The sequence below is a fragment of the Parasteatoda tepidariorum genome, chromosome 9 (assembly GCF_043381705.1).
Source record: "Parasteatoda tepidariorum isolate YZ-2023 chromosome 9, CAS_Ptep_4.0, whole genome shotgun sequence".
NCBI lineage: Eukaryota > Metazoa > Arthropoda > Arachnida > Araneae > Theridiidae > Parasteatoda > Parasteatoda tepidariorum.
In genome coordinates, this window is record NC_092212.1 from 56,889,164 (window position 1) to 56,900,857 (window position 11,694).

General features: G+C 29.9%; 1 protein-coding gene across 1 annotated transcript in view; it reads right to left on the reverse strand.

Moving 5' to 3' along the window:
• The window catches only part of LOC107436409 (fatty-acid amide hydrolase 2-B), a 40,834-nt gene that overhangs the window by 14,541 nt on the left and 14,599 nt on the right, over window positions 1-11,694 (reverse strand). Inside the window, exon 2 of the mRNA XM_016048120.4 lies at window positions 509-728. Coding sequence (XP_015903606.1) covers window positions 509-728 — 220 coding nt within the window. The remainder of the gene's footprint in view (window positions 1-508; window positions 729-11,694) is intronic.

An 11,694-nucleotide genomic window follows, 5' to 3' on the forward strand; every position in this document is an offset into this window, starting at 1 on the left:
AAACTAATGTGTAGTTGAAAAGTCAGAGTTCCGCTTAATCAAATATTTTCGCTAATCAAATCCAACCATAGAATTTTGATGGCCAAGTCTCTAATATATATCTGATTGAATTAATTATGATTATATTTTAAGATTTTGGATATCTAATTGGTCTACAGACCAATAATCTGGCCCCTTCGGACTTTCTAGGTATGCAGGCATTGTTCAGTCTTTCTAGTAATAATAACGGAATCCAGACCGGTATCAAGTTTAGATGTGTAGAAACACGGTATTAAATGAAGCTCTTAAGGATTCCCGCCTAAGGGTGAAAATTTTTTTGTCCGGTAAGCCTACTATAAAAAAGATATATTAATAATATGATCACAATTTTTAATCCAAACTTGTTTTATCCATTCACCATCTGTCCAGCTTATTAAGTTAAAAATTTAATTGCTGTTTTTTTTCTCCTTTTTTTTTTTGTTGTTGTTGAAAAAAGTAACAAAATGTTGAAAAGATAATTTTAATTCACCTTTAATGACGAGTGCTTCCTTTGCAGTAAAAGGAACACCTAAAAGCGGCAACTGTTGAGCGATTTGTTGTTCAGAGAGCCTGCCAGATCTTATCAACTGATCAGCGAACTTAGCATCTTTCACAGCTTCTGTGTATCTACCTTCTACAACAGCATTAATAAGTCCATTTATCTGACCTATGCGTTGTATGTAGGCTTTTACAACAGCTTCACTTGAAATCTAAAATAAATAAAATTAATAGGAATGTATCTTTCGCACTACCATTTACAAAACAAAATAAAGCATGGTATGTATAATAGAGGAGGGGGAATACTGTGACAGTTTTTATATAATTCCATAAATTAGTAGAATTTCAGAAACTAATTCCTATAGTTTCAAAACTAACGCAAACATCCCTGGTACTATCAGATTTGGAGTTCTATAATATGACAGGAAGCAAAAATATGTAACTAATTTTACAAGAAGAAAATGTAGAGATTATTTTGTATACTGTAAAAATCCTTTCAAGATTGTACTATAAATGCGGTTTTTAGTATCGCGATATTTTTGTCATCTAATAAAGTGTGTATATATGCTATATTCACGTAATCAAAATTAAGAGGATGGTATTCACGTGGAAAAAAGGATTCAACTATAAAGTACAGTAAATTTGCACACAGTGTATCAATGTTTTTAATATAAAAGAGCACTGGATCAACCATTAACTATACATAATTCATATCAAGAAAATAGCTAAATAAAAAAAATAACTTTGTTTTGGCTCATGCCTGACATCATGGAGAAATGACTTGTTTCAAAACTCAATAAAGAGCCTTTTAAATCTTAATAAATCCTAATCTCAAGAACCTATTAAAATAAAGAGAAAATAATTTCTGTTATTAAGAGAGAATTACTTAAGCTCTTTGTTTTTATAAGAAGAAAAAACAACTTTAACAAAAGAACACCAATTTTACTTTTTAGAAGATACTTTTAAATACATCTGACAGACACAGGAGGTAAAAAAATCTAATTTTCTAAGAGAAGTTATTAGGCAAAATTGTGCACTTAAAATACAAATTTGAATTTTATATAAAATTAAATTCTATAATTGTGTTTTTCTTTTTACAACACATTATGTTTATTAGTGCTTTAATGTCCCACAATGGACTAATCATAAATTCCAGTAGAACCCCGTGTTTTTATAAGGTTTGACGATATTATTCGATTAAAAATGGTTTCGAAATTTCGAGTTTCGAGAGTTTGTGGTAAAAAAACGTCAAATAGCAAACAAAGATATTATATTTTACTCAGAAATGCAAGTGTAAAACTGGTATTCTTTATTTTGAACTTCCCATTTTCACAATGGAAACATTATAAGACATAAATTATATTTAAGTGAAAACATTACGTAAGATTTCATATTAGTGTATTTATCAAAAGATGTTTCTAACCTAAGTGAATTAGTAAAACAACCACAGCATTGAAAGAAAAAAAACATTAATAGGCTTACTTAGAATAAATATAAAAGAAAAAACACATTAATACGTTGTAAGTATAAATAGCACTAATTAGTAAATTAAATAACTAAAAATTTTTCCAAAAAATTTATAACGTAGAATGTGTTTTGTCTAAAATTCTAAAAGTAAAAGCACTAACAAAACAAACTAATTAGTTGCTAAATTATATTTCTTTTACACGTGTCAATGTCAAACATGAGATTTCCTAACAGTTATGCAAGTTCAGAAACAAATCTCTTATGTACGATTTTGAGACGAAATTCTACCTAAGGCCCACACCCAACAACGCATCTTTACAGATTAGAACAGCACAGGTGTGTACTTCATTACATCGACCATGAACCTCGCAGGAGGAAGTTATTGAGCAATATTTTTTCAAGGTTTCTGTCGATGCATCTGGAAATAACATAGAGTGCTAAAGTGGTGGTGCTTCAGGCTATCGTCGAGTTTTTCGACCTTTGCGGAAATGGGAAGTACGTAATACTATTTTTTTTTTTGAAGAGAGCATTCTATAGACTAGGCCTGCAACACAATGTCATCATCCAAATTCTGTAACATTCTACTTAAGTCTTCTTTCTTATCACATTCATATACGAGAACAAAGATTAGAATTCGAAATTAGTCAAGACAAACAGTATTAGTAACGTAATGTAGAAATCATGGATCTTATTTAACAAATCTTCAGGAAAAAGACAAAATTTTTAAGATAAGAGAAAAGCGTAAGTGAAAAAAACGAAAGTAGTGATCAGATCAGTGAGTATACGAGAAATTTTTTACTTAAATGCCATGTGTCAAATCAGTTAATTAAAGCATTTGAAAATACTTACGGTTATTGCCAATATTCAACGCCAAATTTTCAAACTTTTTTTACCTATTGTTTTATTACGTCAAGTTAAGGACAAATAAGTCTTCCTTTTTTTTTCGTACTATATTGCATTGTGACTACACAGTTTTCTGTGGTGAGTGCTAATTATCGCTAAAAAATATTAGATGTTGATGGTAAATACTTTTCAGATAAATATTTGTACAGTTATTATATCTATATTATATAAAACGCTTATACGTACTTAGTTAAAAAATCGAGTAGAAAGCAAATAAAATAAAGCAAATTTCTTTTCATCCGATGGCATAAGCATAAAGCAAAACAGAAATGAAGTCTTTCGAATCTCATTGGTTCAATTTTTACATGCATCAGTAGCAACGAAAAGGATCAATTGGATCCTAAGCGTATGCGGATGCAATACAAATCTTCTCTGTCAAGCATTTTTAAGCAAGAACTATCCTGAACAATACTACCTTAATTTTCAACTACTTTATTGCTATAATCCTTTTTTTTTTTTTTTTNTTTTTTTTTTTTTTTTTTTTTTTTTTTTTTTTTTTTTTTTTTTTTTGCTTGTACATTTTACAACTTTTTGCTAAACTCAAAGATTTGAAGCTGTTGCGAGTCTGAATATATAGATAAATAGAGAAAACTCACAATAGAGAAGCGCTCCTAGCGTCGTGCATTTTCAGCCATGAGTTGCTTTCTAAGCAATTCTTGATCTTTATTATATTACCTACTTCTCTTCTTGCGTTTGTAGCCGCTTTGCTGAATCATGCGGTACAATGGACTAAAACTGAATTACTAATACTAAGACTAAGAACTGAATAGAGAAGCGCTCCTAGTGTCGTGCATTTTCAGCCATGAGTTGCTTTCTAAGCAATTCTTGATCTTTATTCTTTATAATATTACCTACTGCTCTTCTTGCGTTTGTAGCCGCTTTGCTGAATCATGCGGTACAATGGACTTAAACTGAATTAATAAACTGCGCAGTGGGGTTAAATAAGAACGATGTTAAAGTTCAGACTACTAAAGAATCGGATTTCTCATTTGTGGTAACCCGTGCGAAGGCTTTCTCTCATCTAGGAGGTGCTGGCTAAGCCCCTTGTTCGCTGTCCTAACTAAACTAGTTGCAATATAATTCTCCATAGTAATTGTTGTTTCATAGCCTAAAACAGTTTTTTCTAAGAAAGTTGAAATTATTCACTTACAATATAAGTACTATAAAGTATTATGTTTGCATACGCGGGTGCCCCCAACTGCCCACGTCTAACATTCATTTCTTTAAAATGTTTCTGAGTCAAATTTGATTGGTAAATGAAAGATCTCGTGTGATTCTATATCCTATATGATTGATTCGATTAAAATCTATAAGTAAAAATAAATAATTTTCTTTAGTAATCATTTTTAAATAACATTTCAAATTNATTGTGGGTAAGTTTCATAAAATTCCATGTGTAATTTCTTGAGTTATCGCGATTTTTGTGAATTTTCCTTAATTTATGATAACCAGTGTATATCTGTCGTTGAACAACCGACCCAATTTTGGGTTTAAGACTACTAATGTTTAACTCCGTAGCTTTTTAATCCAATCCAGAAGACATGGAAGCTCATGGATCAGTACCCCCAGAGGTATTGATCTGTTACGGGAACAAGGAGGACTTTTCAACCCGACAGATTTAACGTGTCTCAGTTACCATTTACTACAGGGTGAGTCTTCGGCCGGCGGGAATCGAACCCACGACCTCTTGGACATGGGCCCAGTGCCCTACCAACCAGAATTTCCCGGCCGTTGTAAGAATTTTGGTGAATTCCCAAACGTAATTCACTATTTTCGCTTACCAAACAGCCTGATATATTAAATACAATACGTGCGTGCATCACATTAGGCATGAAGCTCATCGTTAAGTTCTAAATCCTTTGACTAATTTCTTTAATGGTAACTTATAATTGCAGATTGATATAATTTTCACCAAAAAACAAATAATTCTAAAACGGTTAAAACGTTTAGAAACCGACTTAAATGAGTTTATCTTGATGTAGCGTAATAAGGTAATATCATAGTATTACGTTATAATAAAGAAATAACTCTAGTTTTAAACTATTAATTTAGTAAACAAGCAAAATTAAAAACATAATAGCAGAGTAAAATAAGGAAAATAAATAGTACAGGTAAATACCTTCAAATTTGATGTACAAAAATATTTTATAAGAAACAAAACCATACGGACTTTTATTAATTTTATGCAAATGATAGCTGCAAAAAAAATGTACTGAAATTAATATGGGATAACTGGATCCTACGATGTGATTTTTCCAACCAATAAAAAGTTACCGATAACAATGGAAACTGCGGCACCATCATTAGATTTTTATATATACTATAGTTAAATTAAAGAGACAATTCTTAAATTAAAAAATATGGTAATCAATATTTCCCTGTCTTCATGAGGTTAAAATAATTAATAAACAATAACTAGGCCTATTACTGATTAAAATTTTAGCAGTGAAAAGGGAATGATGATATTAAAAACGCAACTTTCTCGTCACGGCTGAGTTCTGTCAAGCAGGCACGCAAGCTCATAACTTGATAAAATTCCCCCGGAAAACTTAAGGCTGAAACAGGTATGAAGTTTAACAAAGAAGATGCAATTTAGGAGGTCATGAACAACGAGTATGTAAACAATGAAAGTATGACAACATTGTCTGAATCTCAACATTATTAAAGAGTGAAAAGGCCCTTAAGGGTTTAGAGAAACAAGTTTTATGTTGATGAGCACTTACGTTCATTTACTTTCATTTTTATAAATCGTTCAAGTTCATGATACAGGAAGTAGTATTTATCCTAAATTTTGGGTATAAGAAGCCATTATTTATTCTTTCATTTCAACTTATGAATCTTTGAATAAACAAGGTACTGAAACCTTCACAATGAATCATTTATTCAATGATTCATTATAAAGAACGTTTCATATATTTTTTTAATACTTCAAAGTGATTTTTCGTTTTTTTTGTGATTTATACGCGCTTTAATCTACTGAAACTAATAGTGAAATTATTTGTAAGCAATATTTTAAAATTCTAAAAAAAAATTTCAAAAAATAACGAACTTGTTTCTGCCAACGAGTTAATAAGTTGCATTTTTATACATAGATTTTTTTTCTTCTAAATTTTAAATCGTAAAACTTTATTTTTAACAAAAACACCGAAAAAATACCCAAACTATTTATTTTTTTTTCCGTATTATCAATAACACTGGGAAAATAAAGCACAGCTTAATGACTCTTTGAAAATAAGCAGCTTTTAAATAAAAGAAATATATATATATATATATATAGATTAGCTATATATATAGCTGGATTTGCTTTAACGGCAATTTCATAAGCTATTGTGAATTGTCATGCTACTCATAAGCATGTTATAAAGTCTAAAAATATTTTTAAAAAAATTGGTTTGCAAAAGCATGAATAAAAGTAAAATTATTTAAAAATAACAGGCTGGCAAAAGCATAAATAAAATAAATTAAAGAGATAAATTTAAAAAAATAAAATCAGACGACAAAATTAGAAGTCAATTTTTAGAACGACATAGATGTTGGTTTTCTTGAGATTAGTTTTTGTTTGGAATTTGAGTTCCTTATATCACGTTACGGGTTTTTCTTGTTTTATGATCTTTTCACTATCCCGTTACGGGTAATTCATATTTCTTACTGTTTGTGTTGTTTCTGAATAAAAGTTTTTTATAAAAAAATTGATCAGTTCTTTAATATAGCTTCACACGCTACAATATATATGTGGATTTCATGAGCTTTATTGTGTATTGTCTTTATAGCGCACATTTACTGTGTTTTAAACAAAATTAATAAAGGAAAAATGTTTTTCTATTTTTCACTTTTCAAAATGTTTAAACATTTATTTCTGCGACACATCTTTTTTGGTGGTTTTTAGACGGATGTTTGTGGTGGGGGGGAGATAACAAACGATAAATATAATGCGGGATACAATCAATATTTTCTGTCCCAACTTCGGAATGATTTCTCACAAACTGCGGCCCCTTAAAGTGTGCAAATAGTTGGTTGTGGGGGCGCTTAAGGTCAAAACCCGGGTTTACCCAGATGTTGTAAATAGGTGCGCAAACAGACCCCCTCCCTCCACTTATCTGATCAGCACACCTCTCTGAGAACATTTTTTACTACTCAGTTTTTTTTTTTTTTGTTCTTGTTACTACTGACAAAATTTGTTTACCACTGAGATCAACCACATAATATGTGCATTTTTATAATCAAATTTTTTCTAAATTCTAAAATCCATCTAATTTCGAAATATTTTAAATTTGAATTTCAATGAAAACAACGAATTGATTTCAACGAATGAATTTCAATAAAAATCCCAAAAGAATAAAAAAAATTCAAAAAACAAAACAAAATCAACAAAAAAAGTTGTGATCGCCTTTGCTTTTTAGTTGTTCTTCTTCTTTCTTTATTGACTCCGTTAAACGCCACACCATTTCAAATCATGGGTTGCAAAAACTGTCTCCATGGATGTTTGTCGTCGGATTGGTTTTCTGATCCTGCCTATGTACATGTTTCACAAAATGCTTTTCCTTCTGCAGCATTCATATTTATATTGAAATCACCGTCAAGACAGTCATTATACATTATAATAAAACATTNTTATGATGGAATTGTTCGTATGGCGTTTATACACGTTCTCGACATTGAAATCCTCAATTCTTACTGTATTGAATAGAATAGAACATTTTGTTGCACATTACAACAATGAACAATGCATCTAACGAATGCAAAACAGGAACTCTACATAAGAAAAAAAAACGGTAACATCTAATGAAGTAAAAGGGGTCAGTTTTTAAAGCTTATAGTGAAATCTGTATATCGAGAGCTTAGAAGCTTAACTTATGCTCTACTGATCCTAACATATAACCAAATTCAAAATTAAAATTTGTTTCCGCCAATAATAAGAAAATTTAGTTTTAATTACTGGCAACAAAATTTATTATTATTATTATTAATGGCAACAAAATTCATAAATCTAGACACTAAAATTCGTCTCAAAATCAGACAGAGAATTAATTTGGATTAGGAGACAAAGTGTTATATTTCACATGAATTTATCAATAAGTGAGAATAAATTTATTTAGAGGGTTAAAAAAAAATTTATTTTTAATTTAGCTTTTGTTCATTAAGCTTCCGGTTGAGATACAAAACTGCCTCAATTTTTTTGAAACCAGTTAATTTCAATTGATACATACCAATTCAATTATAAAACCTTTCTTTAGTCTGAGAGAAAAATTATAATCTCATAAAATTGGTATGGAAAATTGTAAACAAGAAATCATACTTGTTTACAGTTACTTAAAGCGCAAGCGGGGCCCTAGGCCATTCAAATTTTTGGGGCCCTTCGATAAAAAAAAAATTCTCGTATAATTTTTATTTATTCAAATATAAAAGTATTTATATATCTTTTCATTTCAGAAAGCAAATTTAAAATAAAAATAAATAATAAATTAAATTTTACTTTATTTTGTTAAATTAAAACTAAAACAATTATCGTATTTTATTAATATATATTTGAAATTGATTTTTTTTTAAATTTTAAAATTTAATATAATATAAAATTTAATATATTAATTTTTTTTTAAATATTAAAATTTCTTAATTTTTTAAAATTTATTTTCAAAAAAAATTTTTAAGGGGGCCCCTAATCATTAGGGGCCCCAGGTCATGGCCTAGTCTGGCCTAATGGGTAATCCGGCCCTGATTTAAAGATTTAAAAAAAAAAAAAAACTCCTACGAATATCTTAGAGCCTTTCAGTTCCTTCCCCATAAAAGAGATTTTTTTTTCATACGAAAATTTTGGCAATGCAATGTCTTTCGAATTTTCTTTTTTTTTTTTTTAAGACTGCTTTTATAAATTTACAACTGAGTCAATAGAACTTAAAATGAAGTCAAAAGTTTTATTAAGCATAGTATTAAACGATTGATTTACTCTCATCAATTAGTTTTTAATGCAAATACTTTTTTTTTATTTACTTATTATATTATTTTTCTACCTCTTTTTAATAATTTAAGTGATCGCTACAAATCATTTTATGGTAAATTTTTTTTAACAGTAAACGGATATAATTTTGTTGAAAAAACTGCAGCAGATCTGAAGGATCTTCACAATTATCTTTTAACTCATTCTTTTCTTTTGATATCTATAAATAAACTGGTATATAATATTACAGCCAGCAACTCAGCGTGATTCCAACAAGCCTCTGGCCCTTGATCGAAAAAGGTTGCCGACCTAATGAAACAAAAGAATTTTCGCATTTTGTATGGGTGTATTACGTATAATCACAAGTGCAAGTTGGGGTCGTAGGGCCAGGTTTGTACTTTCTAGCAAAAGCTTCTAACCTCACAATGACGTCAATGTTACAAACTTACTATAACTTTCATCACCGATCGACGTCATCTGAGACGGATCTCTTTTACCTGCGGCCAAGCGCAAAAGCATAGGCTATTCTATGAAGGCGAATTTCTAAATCTTTGAATTGTCTAGCTACTAAAAAAAAAAAGACCCGGATGACAACAAGTGAATATTTCACGTCTGAGATTTAAGCTTCGATGTAAGAAGAAGTACAACGTGTAAGCTTTAATTTTTGCAATCAATAATAATTAATTATCAATAAAAGCTCGTTAAAAAATTTATCACCTCATAATAATAATGAAGGTTGAGTTAGTTATTCAATCTTACTAAAAGAGGACGAGATTGAATCAAAAGGTCGGATTAAAAGGATGGGAATGCTCAGGGTCTGATTATCGCCTAGGACCAATAGGCACGGGTCTAGGGCCCACACTTTCAGGGAGGCCTCAAAAATTAGTAGAAAGTCCACAATATTACTTTTTTTAAATACTGAAAGAAACTAGAATTAATAATCAATCTCAGATATTAATAAAGAAGAATTAATAATCTCAAAATATTTTATTAGGGGTCCGGAAAATTTTGTGGGCCTTGAGCCTTAATTTGTCTTGATAGGTCCCTGGGAATGATGCTGCACGCGTGAGTTGCCCTATCACTGTATTTACTTTTCAAATATAATAATTTAATTAACATTCCCCATTAAATATTACGGATAAAAGAATAAGGCAATAAAACCTCATTTACAATAAATTTACCTTTAATTGCTATTGCGATTTGCGGAACTCGTTATTAAAAAAGGCTCTTCTTTTTTTCTAAAATTGGTAGTTATGTATGAAAATTTTGTATTTTTTTTATTTCTTTCATTTGTTTAATTAGAGTTTTTAAAGTATTTCAAGCGCAAAGATTTCAGATCTTAGTCATTCCTCTATTATATCAAATTCAAATTATTTTGATCATAAATGATAATTTTTTTTTTATTTCAAGCTATGAATCAGTTAAATTCAATTGCGATATTTTATAAATAGCAGTTAAGGAATCCTCAACTTCTATTTTAAGAATATCGCACATTAATACGGACATGCAGATAAGATTTAATACTTTTTTTCTTTTCAAATTAGAAGGCTCGATTATGATCGAAATTAAAACTATTGCAGTCTACATGAATATTGGTTTTAATAAATTTACTATTGCATTCTCACCTTCAAGGCAAAAATAATCCACAAAAATCAGGCCTGATGTTTTATAAAAGGATAACTAAAGGCTAATTTTAAACTTAAAAAATTTTAATCACTTAATTTCAGAGCATGTCTAACTATTTTTTAGAGCATTCTAAGGATTTATCTTGAGTAATTACGTATTTCAAAGCATATGGTTAAGAATATATGTAAGGCATTTTTTGAAAGTTTACATAAATTTCAAATTATGACCAAAATAATCAACACTTATAGTTCTGTATTCTAATATAGTTAAACTTTGTGTACACTCTTATAGAGCTCTAGTGTTCATCAAATATAGCAGAGGGTGTTTTTTAATTGCACTTTTTTTTCTTATCTTGGTCAAAAAATTGCATGTCAAAATTAAATTAAACCACACACACTAGCAGCAAAATAACTTGAGCCCTCATTGGACCAATATTCGCGAATCATGGCCGAATAAGGATTCAAAGGGCCGTTATCTGCCGATTTTGGCCCTAATATAGAATTGTCAGATTCCCCGATATTTTATATTCATTAATCAGCCAATATGAGGTCTTATATTGGTCCCATAAAAGCCAATATTGGCCCTGTAAGGGAAGGACCAATATTAAAAAATATACCCATCCAAATATTAATCCCTCGATGAGTGTTTATATTAGCAGAGATGCCAACTGCTCCGGACACGCCAAAATAATTTTAAAAAAACGGTAAATAACTACAAAGTAAATTTTGCAAATATCTGACTATTTTTCCTTGCTTTTAAAAAGGCAAAGCTTGACATAAGTACTTAAAAGTGGTGAATTATATAAGCCTACGAATTATTTAGAAATAGAAAATCGACTAAATTGAATTTATTAAACCAAGAATCATAATTGATAAACTACCACTTTAAAATATATATTTGCTGTCCGGAGCAAGTTGGCATCTGTGTTTTAGGACCCATATTGAGACAATTTTCCTCCCAACTGGGGCCAAAGTAAAATTGTTGGTAGGGCATTTAATGTAAACCACATTCGAATCCCATTACAAGTCATGAACAGACGCTTTAAACGGCTGATGTTTCAAAAACCTGCGAACATTCGCGAAACTAATGCTAACTGCTCCAGACACGCTAAAATAATTAGAAAAACTGTAAATAACAACGAAGTAAATTTTGCAAATATTTAACTATTTTTACTTGCTTTTTAATAGGTATAGCATGACATAAGTACTACAAAGCGGTGTATTATTATAAGCCTATAAAAATAAATA